This window comes from Myotis myotis, unplaced genomic scaffold, assembly GCF_014108235.1.
Source record: "Myotis myotis isolate mMyoMyo1 unplaced genomic scaffold, mMyoMyo1.p scaffold_m19_p_17, whole genome shotgun sequence".
Taxonomy (NCBI): domain Eukaryota; kingdom Metazoa; phylum Chordata; class Mammalia; order Chiroptera; family Vespertilionidae; genus Myotis; species Myotis myotis.
This window is the reverse complement of record NW_023416321.1, coordinates 14,529,484-14,545,795: the sequence shown is the minus strand read 5'-3', so window position 1 is coordinate 14,545,795 and position 16,312 is coordinate 14,529,484. Positions and strand designations below refer to the sequence as shown.

The 16,312-nt window shown below is 56.2% G+C and overlaps 1 protein-coding gene across 11 annotated transcripts in view; it reads right to left on the bottom strand.

Moving 5' to 3' along the window:
- Positions 1-1,576: 1,576 nt before the first annotated feature.
- Positions 1,577-16,312, bottom strand: part of MPP2 (membrane palmitoylated protein 2) — a 20,531-nt gene continuing 5,795 nt past the window's right edge. For 3 of the 11 annotated variants that reach the window (XM_036340933.1, XM_036340934.1, XM_036340935.1), the window contains 10 exons: positions 13,930-14,048; positions 8,322-8,753; positions 7,723-7,950; positions 6,757-6,888; positions 6,549-6,654; positions 6,405-6,473; positions 6,019-6,180; positions 5,179-5,381; positions 4,747-4,875; positions 3,342-3,518 (listed from right to left, as the gene is read on the bottom strand). In XM_036340933.1, the coding sequence (XP_036196826.1) occupies positions 3,342-3,518; positions 4,747-4,875; positions 5,179-5,381; positions 6,019-6,180; positions 6,405-6,473; positions 6,549-6,654; positions 6,757-6,888; positions 7,723-7,950; positions 8,322-8,753; positions 13,930-14,048 (1,757 nt within the window). Of the gene's footprint in view, positions 3,519-4,746; positions 4,876-5,178; positions 5,382-6,018; positions 6,181-6,404; positions 6,655-6,756; positions 6,889-7,722; positions 7,951-8,321; positions 8,754-13,929; positions 14,049-14,559; positions 14,589-15,567; positions 15,725-16,312 lie in introns of those variants that run through there. The other 8 variants (XM_036340941.1, XM_036340939.1, XM_036340944.1 and 5 more) reach the window with 8 other exon arrangements.

Below are 16,312 nucleotides of genomic sequence, written 5' to 3'. Positions count from 1 at the left end.
CTTGGGGGAGGGGGAGTGTGGAATGGCGGGACTGGAAATTTCAGAAGACAGCACAGAACACAAGACATGTCACTCAGAATCCGTTCCAGAACCATCTGTGCCGTGGTCCCTGCTTTCGCCCTCTCCAGAAGCCATCTGCCGACCCCAACCAAAGACAAACAGCCCATGCCCTAGCCCAGTGGTTCTCAACCTTCCTAATGCCACGACCCTTTAATATAGTTCCACATGTTGTGGTGACCCCCAATTTCATTGTTACAAATTGAACATAATTAGAGCATAGTGATTAATCACAAAAACAATATGTAGTTATATATGTGTTTTCCGATGGTCTTAGGCGACCCCTGTGAAAGGGTCGTTCGACCCCCAAAGGGGTGTGACCCACAGGTTGAGAACCGCTGCCCTAGCCGGTTTGGCTCAGTGGGTAGAATATCGGCCTGTAGACTGAAGGGTCTCAGGTTCTATCCTGGCCAAGGGCACATGCCCGGGTTGCAGGCTCGATCCCCAGTGTGGGGGGTGCAGGAGGCAGCCGATCCATGATTCTCTCTCATCATTGATGTTTCTATCTCTCTCTCCCTCTCTGAAATCAATTAAAAAATTAAATAAAAAAATTAAAAAAAGACAAACAGCCCAGATGCCTTTGCTTTCACATTTAATCAACGGAAAAGAAAGAAAACCAGTCAGACAGAAAGCTCAGGAACTGGATGGCTGAGGGAGGGGAGGGGAAAGGGGAAATGGGTTCAGACTGTGGGGGGCAGGGGCCTCATTATCTTGAGGCCCCTCAAATACAAGCGTCCACAGTGGGAGGAGGGAGGACAGAGTCAGAGCTAACTCGTGGGTGCACACACCTGTTCCATGGAGTGGGGCTTATGCAGGGGAGGTAGCACGCTGTTCAGAGAGGGATGGGGACAGGAGAGGGGCCCAGCCCTGCCCCCTGGGGATCACTAGAGGTGAAGGTGCCAGAGAGCATCAACACTGGAGATTCACCCTAAAGGGCCACCTGCCAACCCTCCAGCAATGTGCCCAGCTCCCCCCACCCGACCCCATCTTTTGGTCAGAGGTTAACCAGGTGAGGTGGGACCTGGCAAAGGACACTCCATTTTCCTCCCACTCCCAGTCCCCTTGGGCTGAGGGTGAGGGTGATGTAAGAGTTGAATTAAGGATAAAAAGAAGGCTGAATAAAGGGAAAAGAGGAGTATAAAGATGACTGCATAGTGGATGCGGAGCTATGCAAATGAGATGGGAGCAGACTTGACCCTGACATCTCATTTGCATATCTTATGCAAATGCAATGAGATCCCTAATATAATAAATATATTTCTAACTTTGTAATAAATATTCTGTTTCTTCTCCCTCCCCTTCCCTAGGAAATGGGCACACAGTGGTTCAGGGCCAGCTTGGGCTGACGCTGCAGCGAACATGACTGACATTCAGAAGGACTGGGGGGCACAGGGGCTGAGGCAGTGATGGCGAACCTTTTGAGCTTGGCGTGTCAGCATTTTGAAAAACCCTAACTTAACTCTGGTGCCATGTCACATACAGAAATTTTTTGATATTTGCAACCATAGTAAAACAAAGGCTTATATTTTTGATATTTATTTTATATATTTAAATGCCATTTAACAAAGAAAAATCAACCAAAAAAATGAGTTCACGTGTCACCTCTGACATGGGTGTCATAGGTTCGCCATCACTGGGCTAGGGGATCCCCTAGCAAGGACAGGCTCACCCCAGGAAGGATCACAGAGAAGGATGAGGGATGAGATGCCTGGGGAAGTTGAGGACAGCATTCTTTTCTCAAAAGGGATTCTCACCCTGGCTAGTATGACTCAGGTGGCTGCAGCATCGACCCGTACACCAAAAGGTTGTGGGTTCGATTCCCGGTCAGGGCACACACCCAGGTTCCAGGTTCACTCACCAGTTGGGGCACATGGGAAGACAACCAATCAATGTCTCTCTCTCTCTCTCTCTCTCTCTCTCACTTTCTCTAAAAAAAAAAAAAAAAAAAAAAAAGGGAGTCTCCTATTTTACACAATTGCCCTCACCAAGGACAGGAGAGTGGCATTTAGGGTCAGGGGACAATAAAAGCTGGAGGAAGACATCTGGGCGGGTCAAGGCTCTAGAATCTGGGATAAGTGCCTCATAAGACAGGGGAGCTGCTGGGAAACCCTGAAAAGGGGACCCAAAGAGTGACCTCCAAAGTGTCTCTTCTCCAAAAACCAAGCCCGACACACACATGCCAGTGGCAGAACCCAGACCAGGGGGGTCGCATGTGGACGTAACCTGCACAGAAACAGTATGGATGGCACCCCCTGGCGCTGGGCAATGAGGAGCCTATCAGAGCACAGTGCTCACAGCTTCCCTCCGCATCCTTCCTGAGCCCCCCCACCCCCCATCAGTCCTGACACTAGTGGACCACGTGGACCTGGCCAGAGCAAAGACCACATGGACAATGGTTGTGAACAGGGAGCCCAGGCGTGTCCTCCCCATGGGCCATGGAGAGCTTGGAGCTCTTCGGTCAGTAGTAGCAGGCTCCTGGGGACAGGGCTCAGCCTCTAACCCCCCCCTCGCCTGGGCTGTGCCTGCTGCCCCCTGCCGGCCTGGCCCTGCAGGGTGCAGAGCTGACCTGCGGGCACATTGGAGAAGTCCGTGGAGAGACTTCGGCAGTGAAAAGCTGTGGGTGAGGGAGATACCGGGCAGGGTCCATTCACGGGACTCTGCCTCGTTCCCGGGAGCAGAGAGCTGCACTGCTCCCGGCTGTGACAACTGGCTCATGCTTTGGCTCCTGCAGCCTTCCGGATGGCACCAGGTTGGCCCCACTGCCAGGCCTGCCTGGCTGCCAGGGGGCCTTGCACTCCCCTGGCCACATAGAAAAAGCCTAAGGCCTGCTCCTAGGACAGAGGGGTGAGAGGTGGGAGGAGCTCGGGAACAGGGTGGGGTGGCCAGTCCAGAGGAGAGAAGGTGACTGGAGAGGGGTGGCAGGGGCAGTGTACCTACTGACCACATGGTTCAAAGCATCTTCTCTTCTCTGGTCTGAGCCTTTGGGCGGTGACTCTGACACACTCCTGGGCACAGCGTGGCCCTCAAGAGGAACATCTGGTGGCTAATGGGCATCAGGAGGGGGCAGCACCTGGGCACAGAGGTACCCCACGAACACCCACCTCCCTGGCAGTGCGTGCCTCTGCACCGAAGCCAGTCTCGGGACCTGCGAGGAGCTGCTTCCCAGGGAGCCAGAGCCCCAGGGACTGGAGCTCAGGACTGTGGTTGAGGGTCATGGTTGGGAAAGGGATGGATTCAGGTCTCTGGGTCACAACCCAGAGGGGACAAGGTCCAGTCAAGCAGGCTCAGTACACCCAGCTGACAGGCACCCACTGGGGCTCCGTCCGCAGCTTCTCCATGGCGGCCTGGAGCTCGCGGAAGGTCCTCTCCAGGTTGCAGTTGACCAGGCTGAGGTCAAAGTAGTGCCCGTAGCCCCTCTGGATGCGGCTGCTCTCCTCCACCGTCCGTCTCAGGTCCGCCTCCTGCCAACACAAGGGGACCTCCCGCCGGTCAGTGTCCCCCACTCACCCCCATCATCAGAGGGATCTACAGCCTGCCCCGCCTAGTCCCCTCCCCCAAGGCCAACCATGGTGGGCACAGACTGCCTGGCTTGGAGCCCCTCCCTACATGTCCCAAGGCGCTCTCCTGCAACCATGGACAGACACACAGGTAAAAGGAAGGAAGGAAATAGCCCTTAGTAAGAGCCAAATTTGGCACTAACATCTTAACAACTCACCAAATTTTCACTACGGCTCTGCAAAGCAGGACTCATTATTCCCCATTTACAACAGAGAGAACTGAAGTACAATGAGTTCACACCGTCAGCCAGGGCTACACAGAGCCTGCCTGACTCCAAAGACAGTGCTCCCTCCAGTCTGATCAGGCAGCCCGAGAGGCACGTGTCAGACCTGGTACTGGTGCAACCCATCAGTGCCCGCCAGGGGCAACCCCTACCCCAGACCCAGTCCAAGCTGGTCAGGCAGGGGTGAGAAGGGACTTGAACGCTGACTTAAATAAGCGGAGATGGGAGCGCTGGGCTGGCCCAGCATGTCCCAGCAGCACCAGTCCTCGGTGTTTGTGGCCAGGGTGGCATGCAGCAGAGGGCAGCCCCGCCCCAGCAGCCTCTCCAAGGCCTTGGCAATGCTGCCACGAGGGCCCTGAGAGCGGCAGTACCAGGTATGGCCAGCAGAGGGACACCTGTGCACGGAGCTCTGCAAACCCTATACCTCTAGGAACAGGCTGCTCCAAGAGGGGGGTGCCCTGGAGTCCTGCAATACCTGATTTGAACCCTCTCCTCCCAGCACTGCCACCTCCCTAAGGCTAACTCATCCCTCTAGGCATCCCTCCAGCCTCTGTTTTCCTCCCTCCCTTCAGCCTTTCCCAAGTTGTAAATAGCCCAGAGTCCCCCTGCCTCTGCCCACAGATACCCCACTGGCCCTCTGGGCTCCCAGTGGTCAGCACTGTCCCCACAGAGTGGATCGAGCAGTGAGCCTGGCAGAAGCTCCTGCCCCCTGGCTGGCTGTGTCCCTGACGCTACGGGAATCTAGGCACTTCACCTCCTTGCTCAGGCTTCTGTTTCCACACCTATAGGTGGGAACTTCGAGTCCTCCTTCACTGATACCTGGGGTGGGTGCCTCTCCCCTCCCTCAACACCCCTTCTCCTCATCAACGCTGATCTGCCCCCTCCCACCGCACCTCAGAGCCCCTCACCGTGAGCTGCTTAGTAGACACCCCACTTTCCAGTGCAGCCCGGTTCATGGCCCGAAGGGTGTCATAATCAGGGGCCTCGATGAACACCACGTAAGGGACAAACTCCGCTGTTCTCAGCACCTTCACCGCCTGCAGGAGAGAAAGGTACATGTGGGGTGATGGGGGTGAAGATGGGAATGAATGGGACATCCGTCCTGGAGGTGGATGCTAGGTGAACAGCTGGCAAGTAGCTGGGAATGGGGTAACTGGAGGAGACTAGAGGAGCTGGGGATCTTGGAGGCTGAGAGAGAGGGTCTAAGGGGGCTTGGTCCCTAGCAGTAGCTGAGAGGGCGCTTGGGAGATAAGTGCCTGGAAATATAGGGAGGAGCACTGGGGGAATCAGAGGACCCAGTGGGGATACTGGGCAGACTGGGAAAAGCAGGCCAGCAGTACCTGGGGGTTGACATCCAGCACGCACACCTTGCCGGCAGCGACCACACCCCGGATGGAGTCGATACGTGTGCCATACAGGTTGCCCTCGTATTCGCCATGTTCCAGGTAGCGCCCAGCACGGATGTCAGCCTCCATCTCCGCTCGGGACACAAAGCTGTAACCCTGGCCTTCCCGCTCTGAGTCTTTGGGCCGCCTGGATGTGTCTACAAGGAAGGAGGGGCCGAATGGGCACTGCTGCAGACACACATGCACATGTTCTACTTGCATCCCACAGCCCTGGGGGGGCATGCTGCCCTCACATGCTCAGTTCTGCTGCCTTCCCACACTCCGTGCCCTCACCCTCTCCATTGGCACACACAGGCTTTAGACATCCATATGGAGAGAAACCGGCCCAGTGCTCACAGAGGGGGAGCTGCGGCCCAGAGAGGGCAATGTGGAGCCATAAAGCAAGGCCAAGCTGACCTGGTTCTTGCCCCCACGAAGCAGGAGCTTTCACCCCAACGGGTTCTGTCACCAAGAAGCCCTGTCTTTCGTAAGGCCACACACAGCCAGATCCCTGCCTCACATCAGTGCCCAGCTGGGCTTTTAGCAAGTGAAACGTGAGAAAAGGAAAGGCAAGGACAGGTCAGCCCGTCTGGCCACAGGCTCAAGGGACAGCTCCCCAAAAATCCCAGCCTGCAGTTCCCCCACCAGCCCATAGAGGGCGCTCGCCCCACACCTCACACCCAAAGTGCTACTTAACGTGGTGCCCATGCATATGCCCATTCAGTGGACCCAGTGCTGGCCTCCAGGGCATTCCCACTTCCTGACCCCCACCCAGCAGGCCCAGCTCCCACTCACAGGGCACCGTGGTGCCATAGCGGTCTGGATCCCACATGATGAGCTTGTTCTTCAGGCTGCGCCGACCCACACCCTGAGCCCCGATCAGCACCAGGGTTTTCCGGCGGAAAGGAGGCATGCGGGCCACCTCCTCATAGATGAGCAGCTCATGGCGGTCAAATTCTGGACACAGGGAGATGGCGCTGCTCAGCAGGCTGTTCATCAGGTGAAAAGGGGTGGGGCAGGGTTCTCAGGGGCCAGGGGCAGCAGGAAGAAGCTGGGTAGGGTCGAGGGACAAGCCTGGCAGCATCAGAACCAGGGGAGCATATGCACAAGTCAGTGGTGGGGGCAGAGAGGGGATGTGCCATGTCAAAGGAGGACAGAGGGAAGGCGCCTACAACACCCACCTGCATTCTTGGTGGTCAAATACATCATTCGTTTCTTTTTTTTCCCCGAGAGGCTGCCGCACAGGGTCCCTGGCCATAGAGAGATGGGTGAGTGAGGCCAGGCTGGGGTGCAGTCAGATCCCAGAGGAGGACCAGGGGCGATACCTGAGTTGGGCGTCAGCTCCAGATCCCGTTTAACGAAGGCTTTGCGCTTCTCCTCCAGCAGCTGGCTGGGGATGAGCCCAGCACTGCCTCCCTCCACGTGGCATGCCTAGAATAGACATGGGCAAAGCTCTGAGTGAGGGGACACCTCCTGAGCCCTGACCGACCCCACACCATACCCAGAGAGACAACAGGGGCACCCAAGGCTCACCTGCCACCAGTTAGCATCATCCTGGTTTACAATCTGGAGTAAGTCCCCGGCGTTGAAGCGCAGGCCTGCTTCCTTGCAGGGGATGAGGCTGTCTCGGGCCGGGTCATAGTCAAAGTGGCATTTCACAAATACCTGGACCAGGGATCAGGGAAGGGTCAAGGGAAGAAACAGGGGAGGCTGAGGGGATGGGCCCTCTCCCATCTCCCACCCCACCATCCCCAACCCCTCGTGGAGAGGGGGGGTGTCATACAGTCCACCCTCTTCCTCCCTTCCCTCACAAAGATGAGAGAGGCCCTGGTACTGCCCCTTTAATAAAGGCATGATGCCCCCAGGCCTGCCTGGCCCGCCTCCCTGGTACCAGCCTCCCTTTGCATCTAGAACAAAAGGACTCAATCAGAAGGATGGGAAATGTGCTCAGGCCTGGGGCCCTGGCCCCACCTACTGAGGAGGCAGGGTCACCTGGTAAAGGATAGAGACTCTATCACCTAATGCAGGATCCCTCCATTCACTCACCTCCTCCCCTTGGAGGAAGGGGCTCTGGCAGACGCTAGAGAGCCAATAGAAGTGGGCAAAGCAGCCAGACCTCCACAATCCACCAATAGAGAGGCCGCTGTACAGGACACCTGGCAATCCGACGCTGCGCACCCACACAGACACACAGGCACGCATGCAGCCGCACACCAGGCACGCGCTGGTACACTTGGGTACCACAGGCCTTGAATGCACACATGTCCCTTGCACATGCACACGGTGCCCAAGACGAGGGCAAATGCGAGTGTGTGCACGACACGCAGATGCCTGCAGGTGTCCTGGCCACTTGCCTCCCCAGCCGCAGATCCTGCCCGCTAGCTTGCTTTTCAACGCTGGTTGAAGAGTTGCTACCACCCCAGGCCTGTGACCCTGATAGGGAGATTCAGCTACCCCTCGGGCCTGGTGCTGGATGGGGACCTGGGTGGAGGGATTCACCTGGCGGGGCAGATGGGGCTCCTGGTAGCTGGGCAGGATCTTGAGGATGACGCTGCCGCTGGCGCTGCGCAGGAGCTCCTGCAGCGCACGGGGATCGCTGCCCACAGGCTGCCCATTCACCTCTTTGATGATGTCACCCACATGCAACAGGCCTTGCTGAGCCACCATCCCCCCGTGCAGGATGCGTGCGATCACCAACTCGCCACCCTCCACGCGGAATGTCACGCCCTGGGCGATGGAGAGAGGGTAAGATGAGCCCCACTGCTCCACGTCAGAATCCTCTAATGGAGATTGGAAGATTCCAGTACCCCCATTTGGATCTCCAGGACCCCCTGTTCCCATCCCACCCCCCCACATAGCCCTCACAGACTTCCCCTCTTCCATCCTCTGCCCAAATTCTTCACTTACGGGAACACTAAAGGCGGGAAAGTGGGCAGAACGAAGAGGGTTCTGGCACGTGTATGTATGCAGCTCATATGCGCAGTCTTCGAGCCCCTGGGTCTGCATGGGCAGATCCCTGGGCAGAGCTGATCCTAACTACTAGTTACTCTCAATCCCCCCATCCGGACTGCACATCTGGCCCTGCCCAGCACCCTCACCAGATGTTCTCCAGCGGTCTTGCGGATGCCCACCATGCGCACAGCGTCAGGAGGCACCGGCTGGTTGCTGAACGTGGGATCCAGGCCGGGACTGGGGGGTGGTGTCTCATAGGTCTTTGAGGCAACAGAGTCGTGCGTCTCCAGGAGGGACTGGGGAGGTGGTGGGAAGAGAAGGGACCATGGGCCAGTGCCCTGCAGTCCCTTTCCATTCCACCTCCAACTTCCTGCCGGCCCCTCCCCCAATGGCCTGCCCCAGTTGCACCCCAGCCTGGAGGAAACCTGAAAGTGAGGCTCCTGAAGGATGCGGGCCAGCTCAGCGGCTGTGCTGCTCTGTTCGGCCAGCTGCGCCAGGTCCCGTAGGATCTCCTGCACCAGCTCCAGGTTGTTGTCCCGAACAGCCTCCAGCTTCGTCTCCTCCAGCCTCTCATGGGCCTGGGGGTGAAGGTGGAACAGGTGAGACCTGATGCTTCCCCAAGAGCCCTGGTACCAAACAGTGCCCCCCATTTTCCCTCAGGTATCTCCCCATCCCCAAATCCTGATTTTAGACCCTTACATAAAAGGGAGAACACTATATACACTCTTTGACCTCTTGGGTTTTTTGTTTGTTTAGTAGGTTTGGTTTGTGTTTTGGTTTTTAACTTAATATGCCCTGGAAATCACTCTATGCTACAATATGGAGATTTTCCTTTATTATTATTATTATTATTATTATTATTATTACTAATTTAATTACTGCACTTGACTCATTGTATGTTTGGAGTATCATAATTTATTCAATCAGTCTCCCCGGGTATTTAGGTTGTTCCAATGTTTTACTATTCTATATAACAGTGGTCGCCAACCGGTGGTCCACGGACCACTGGTGGTCTGTGAGGTCCAAAAGGTTGGCAATCACTGCTACATAATAAAAGGCTAATATGCAAATCGACCGAATGGAATGACCAGTTGCTATGACACGCACTGACCACCGGGGGCAGACACTCTCCCACAGGGGGAGCACCGCTCAGCCAGAAGTTGAACTCACGGCTGGCAAGGACCGCGGTGTTGGTGGGAGCCTCTCCCGCCTCTGAGGCAGCACTAAGGAGCAGTGAGCCTGGCTTCTGGCTGAGTGGCGCTCCCACAGGGGGAGCAGGCCTAAGCCAGCAGTCAGACATCCTCCAAGGGGTCCTGGACTGTGAGAGGGCACAGGCCAGGCCAAGGGAACTCCCCATCCGTGTGCATGAATGTCATGCACCAGGCCTCTAGTAACAAAAAAAAGCTGCAGTGAATAACGCTGGCATAGCTGTTCTAACGCTGTGGAGAAGCTCTTCCATGTAAACACCTAGAAGCCTGCTGGGTCAAGCAGTAAATACACATGTGGTCTGACAACTCCCCTTTATGGGGCTTGGGCTGCTCTGCCCTCCCACTGACACTGGATGAGAGACTTTCCAAAGCATTACCACCAAGTACTAATGATAGAGCCTGTGCTTGAACCCAGATGTGCCAGCTCCTGCTCCAGAACCATAAGCCAACTGCGAATGCCACACTGCCAGTTCTTTGAAAGTTATTCCGTCCGAGGTCCCACTCCAACCTCTCTGATGTTGCCAAAAGACGCCTAGGGTCATAATTAAGTAGTTCAAAAACTGAAAGTCCCAGAGACTGGTGTGCCAGACAGAAACATCACTCGCTCTTCAATCTGGATGTGACCATGTGATTGGCTTTGGCCAATGGGACATTAGCAAGTGTGATACAAGCAGAAGCTTGGAAAGTGCTTGGGATTTGGAGCTTGTCCCCGTTTGCGGCTGAGACTACCATATGAAGAACCCGGCGCCACCTCCCAGAGGATGAGAGACCTTGCCATCCCAGATGCCACAGCCTTCCAGCTGACTCAGCAGGCATGTGAGGCCATCCCAGAGCACCCAGCCCCAATTCAGCAAGCCCATACCAGAAAAGCCACCCCACTGACCCACAAAACCATGAGAAATAAATCACGATCGTTTTAGGGCACTATGCATTGGGATTGTTTGTTACACAGCAGAGGTTAACTGATACACTAGGCTCCTCACCACTGTAGCCTCTGCTTGTCATGTCTGCTGGTCAGTGACCCCTGTGGACCCTCATTCTTCTGGGGCTGTGTCTTGCTTTGCCATCTCTCTCACCCTGGCCTGACCACAGGAGTAGGGTCCTTCCTGTGAACTCTGGCTAAGACTACATTGTAACACTCTTTATGATTTAAAAAGCACCTCCATGCCCTAACCAGTTTGGCTCAGTGGATAGAACGTCGGCCTGGGGACTTAAGGGTCCCAGGTTCGATTCCAGTCAAGGACATGTACCTTGGCTGCGGGCACATACCCAGTGGGGAGTGTGCAGGAGGCAGCTGATCGATATTTCTCTCTCATCGATGTTTCTAACTCCTATCTCTCTCCCTTCCTCTCTGTAAAAAATCAATAAAATATATATATTTTTAAAAAGGCATCTCCACATCCATGACCTCTCCCTATCTAACCCCATCATGCCTCTGACAGATCAGCATCATTATCCTCACTTCTCAGAACAAGTAACTGAAGCTCAGAGAGGCTGTCAGGTGTCCTAAAGCCACAGCCGACCAGTGAATCTTCCGACTCCAAACTCTGTGTTCTTTTTCCTGCACCTCATGTGGCGGCCTCCCAGCTGGCAGATGCCCCTACTGGTAACCGTTTGCCTGGACTTCTGAGCGTCGCCTACATTGGACTCTTCACCTTAGCCTTGGCCGCCATTGAAACACCTGCTGCTGGACCCATGTCAGCCCTCCCAGATGCCAACCACCTGCCAGCCACCTGCTGTCTGCAGCCAGACCCCTAGATTTATCACCTTCCTGCCAGATTTGACTTCCCTCCAGCGCCTTTACTTCTCTGGGTTTGTCCCTCAGGCCTTGCCCCTCCCTGGTCCCAGATCTAACCAGCCTGGCCTCTCCCACACTGTCTGCATCCCCAGAGAGAGGAGGCAAGCCCAGCTCCATAAGGGTAAGATAAAAAGGTTAATAGCTACCGCACGCAATTCCACTCGACTCCATTCCTATGGGTTTCTGGGCCACTTTGTCGGGAGAACCAAGCCTTTACAGCTGGATCTTTGATAAAAGCACTTTGTCTATTAGATTAGAAATGTACTGCTACATACATAATCATTAAAATCGGTAACAAGGAGTCAGAAGTAGGTCCCGTTATCCAAAGCAAGTCACATGGTCAAGCCCAGATTGGAGAGTAGAGACAGCTCTTTGATGCGAGAAGTGGGAAAGTTACATCGCAAAGGGTCACACCGGAAGAAATGGGAAGGATTTTCCTGAGCTCCTGCAGGAGAAGGGCGTTTATTTACAGCCTGACACAGTCCGTTGGCAACCTCTCTGTCAGGCTGCACTGTGAGGTCCCAGGAGGAGATGACAGACTCGGGCTCCATCCGGAGAAGAACAAGCTGACAGTTCATTGCCATAGCCCTGGTACATGGTGAGCACACAATAGTATTTGTTGAGTAGATGATGGATGATGGAGTGACTGACTGATTAAGTGGATGACAGGGCCAGCCAGCCAGCAAGCCCATCATTGGAGAGCCCATCAAATAGGTTAGACAAAGCCCCAGAGAAGAAGGCGACTGGGGGGGGGGGGGGGTCATGCTTTGGAGGGGACTGGCTAGAGGACCTTCTAACCCTGAGCTTCTGTCAATCCGAGTGACTTTCCTTATGTCACTGGCAGTCTCACTGTCAAAGCCATAGCTAACATGACCCAGAGCTGATGTGGTCTAATAAGTCCAAATCTGAAATCAGCTTTGGAAGGTTCACAATGTGCATATCAGCAATTCCATTGCCAAGGGCCCGCCCTAGAGGAACTCTCACAGGCAGAAGCAGAGGGGTGTGAGGACATGCACATCCTCATGCAGCACTGTCCTCAATAGAGGCAAATAGGCCACAACGTCCCTGCCCTTCAGTGTGGAAACCAATGAATAAATACACTGGTCAGGGCACATGCAGGAGGCAACCATTTGATGAGTCTCTCTCACATTGATGTCTCTCTCTCTCTCACTCTCTCTCTTCCCCTACCCTTCTCTCCCTGCCTTCCACTCTCTTTAAAAAGCAATAGAAAAAAATATCCTTGAGTGAGGATTAAGAAAAAAAGCACACAAAAACGTTAAAAAATAAAATAAAAACACATATAAAGGGGCATTTACATCTAAATACATATATAGGCAAGCTATGCAATTCAGGATTATGACATCATCAACCTCAAGTCAATCCTGCTCCCTGGCTTTGCTGAGTTCCCGCTCTCCTCCCCTTTAGTGATTAGTTGAACCTTTACTTCCAATTCCTCCTATTTTCCTGCTCAACTCCCGATCCCGAATTCCCAGCAGATGACTGCCCCACCTCCACTGGAAAATCTGAGCAATTACACATGATTCCATGCAACGCCCAGTTTGCCTCCAGCACAGCATTGGCACCTTTCTCGCCTTCCCTCCTCCTCCTCCTCCTCCTCCTCCTCCTCCTCCTCCTCCTCCACCTCCTCCTCCTCCTCCTCCTCCTCCTCCTCGGAAGAGGGGCTCCTTCTTCACCTGCCCCTCCCCTCATCCCCGCTGCTTCTCTCAGCTGAAGGCAGCACCAGCCCCACACTTTTCCTCTGCAGAATCCAGGGTGCCCTGCTACCCTCCCCCCCTCACCTTCCATCCCCAACACCAAGTACTGCCAATTTTCTTCCTAAATATTTCTTCACCCTCCTGTCCCTCAAGCCCTGTTGTTACCAGAGGTGTGGTTCAGAGCCACCCCCCGCCTCAGTCTCTCCAGCTCCATGTGGCTGCCAGAGGGATGCTCCTAAAATGGCCATATTCCATCATCACCCTCCTGCTTAAAGCCCATGGAAGACTCCATCCATGTGACTCACAGGACATCACAGGACAATGTCCAAGCACCCGGGCCCAGCCCCCAGTGCCCTCCACCACCTGCCAGCATCTCCGAAGCTCCCACCCTATCTCACACCTGAAACTCCAGCCTCACGCCAGTCCCCTGCACACTCACTCCCGACTCTTCTCACCTTTGCTTCAGCTTCAGCTCTTCCCATGGCCCAGGATGCCCTCCCCTCCCTCCTCATTCATCAAGACTCAGCTCAAGTGGCCCTTCCTCCAGGAGGCCTCCCCTGAGTTAGGCAACTGTCCTTTATGCTCCCAAATGCCAACTGCATCTGCCCCATCACTGCTGTTACCAACTGTTTAATAACTCCCCCGTTTAGTGAGTCTTTTACCCGCCTGATGCATGGCAGGCGACCTTGTAAAAATGTCTGCACAAAATGCCCAATGACAGAGGGACAGGCAGGATGAACTCTGGAGATCCCACACAGGCATGCTCTCCCCCTCCCATCACAGTCCACAAGCCGGCAGACACCACACAAGCTTCCACATGGGCGTGCCCCGCACTCAGCAGCCAGGCCTGGCACCGCTCCCCGACCTACAGTCCCCCAGCTACCATTTGGGCATGGATGGTCATGTATACCCCCCTCCAGGGGTCTCTTGTGCCACATGCCCCATTCCCAGGGCCCTGTATGTCCAACACCCCATCCCCCGCTGTGCCTCCCCAGACACAGTGCCCTGCTACCTGCCTCCTGGAGCACTATACCTTGGCCAGGGATCTTACTATGGGACTCTCCATAATGCCTCGCAGGAAGATCAGGTCCAGTTCTGCAGCCCCCGTGGCATTGGGGAGGGATCCCAAGTTGTCCAGGACTTGCTGCATGGCTGCGGGGAAGGGGTAGGCGGTGAGACACACAGGTGCCAGCTAGGCACCAGAGACCAAAACACACCACAACCACCCCACCTCACACCCCACAGAAGGCAGCCCCGCCCCAGCAGCACCTCCCTCTCTGCCAGGCACGGGAATGCCTGGGGTAGGGCCCTCGCGGGGAGTGGCCGTGGCCTGTTCTGCAGGCCCTAGGTAATGCCAGCCTGGGCAGGTGGGAGGCCCCAGGCAGGAGGAAGTAGACTCTGATGTGGGAGGAGAGGGGAGAGGGCAGCAGGCGTCAGGTTCCAGGTTCTGCCCTGCACCAGGGAATCACAGGCTCCTCACTCCAACTCTGAATGGGCTGGAGCCCCCGGACTCAGCCACCTGCCCCTGAAGGGCTCAGGAATGAGAGAGAGAGACAGTGCTGGGTCATGTTCCTGACAACAGGCAGCCATGCAGGAAGCCAGGGCCCACACGTTAGCTAGTGCAAGCCGTGCCACGAATTCAGTGTGATTTTGCATAACTCACTGTTTCTCACTGGTCTCCATCTTTCCCTCCTATATAACGGGTGGGTTGGATTAGATGGTGTCTATAAGCCCCTCAGCTTTGATAATGATCTATAATCATCCAGAAATTAATATAGATCCTAGGAAGCCAAAGCTGAGGCCCAGGACATTGGCAGGAGCTGGGAAAACAGGCCTGGAATGGCTGTGGGCGCCCAAGGCCAGAAGTCAGACTAAGTCGTCCCCGGGATCCGCAAGCCCTCAGCCGGGGAAGGGACATAACCAAGGACATGAGGCCCCTGATGCTGGGCCCCAGCGGTATCGCTGAGACCTGAGGCAGGTGTTGCCATCAACCCCAGGAGAGGAGGGAGCTGCCAGCTGTGGCAGGTTCTGGGGGAGGAAAGGAGAAGCAGAGTGTGCCCAGCTGGGGGCCAGAGATGGGCAGGGGGTATCATTAACCTGCCACCCTGCCACCCACACCTACATCTGCATAACAGCCCCCAAGCCATGGAGGAGGAAGGGTGGAGACCGCCCCTGGCACCCCTTACTGCTCTTGCCAATGCCTCCTCCTCCAGGAAGGAATGGGAATGGGGAGGAGGAGGCACTGAAACTGGAGCTGGCAGACATGGTTCAGGGGCTCCTGGACTCCCACCCTCTTCACCCCACCTTTTCCAGAAACAACATCCTAGTCTGTCCTTCAGACCCCTCCTGCCCAGGCCTGGGCTTGCCATTGGTCAGAGACCTGTAAGACCCCTCGGGGGCTCAGAAAGATGCCATGGACCCTTCCCACTCTGCAGGGTACCTCGGGGTCCACCCGCCTTAGCTGTCCTCACACACAGACTGCCCAGCCTGCCAACCCCGAGGAAGGACGGAGCCAGGGGAGCTGGCGCCCTCTGCCTAGGCCCGCTCTCCGGAGGGGCTGTGCCACCGGACCCTCAACCTCCCGGAAGCCCGTACCTGGGACACCCTCTCCAGGTGCCTACAGACCCTGTGGAGCCAGCTTTCCCCGCGGCCTCCGCACCCTCCTTCCTACCTTTCCTTAGGAGGTCGGCTTCCTCAGAGGATCCCCGGGATGTAACCCCCGAGGAGGCCCCGCTGCCTGGGCTGCCCGCCGTAGCGGCCCCCCACCCGGCCCCGGACGCCAGGAGCAGCCTGCACTCGGGCTTCGGGCCGCCTTCCCCGCCAGGGGCTGGCAGCGCTGGAGGAGGCGGGACTCCGGGAGCGCCTTCTGCAGGATCAGCCAATAGAAAGGTCCAGCCGCCCTGACCGCCTTGCTGATTGGTCAAAGGCGGGGGCGGTGGGAAAGGGAGTCCCAGTCCGGCTGGCTGGAGCCCCCTCGGTTCAGTACCAGCCCGTGGGAGGGGGGAGGAGGGGGCTGAGAGAGGGGCCGGGGGTGCTGCCCCTTCAGATCTGGGGCGGCGCTCAGAGACCTTCCCCTCACTGCCCGGCTGCAGGACACTCAAGGCGGGTGGGGACTTGGCCCCACCTTGTTCCCGCCCTCGCTTCTGAAGGTCTGTCCTCTAATACACACCCACGCCGCCTCCTCCCCGTGCCCTCCGACCTCTACTCTGTGTCCCCTCTCCAGGCCCAGTTTCCTTTACAATAACCCCTTCGAATCAAAGGAAGCGCCTCTCCCACCCCCACCCCCCCCAGAGCGACTCAGGCCCCCGCCTAACTCAGCCATTGGGGGTGAGGGGTGGCAGGGAGAAAAAGGAGGGGAATGAGAGGTGGCACCACTGTGCCTGGGAAGGGTACCTTAAGCCCTTCTGACCCCACAT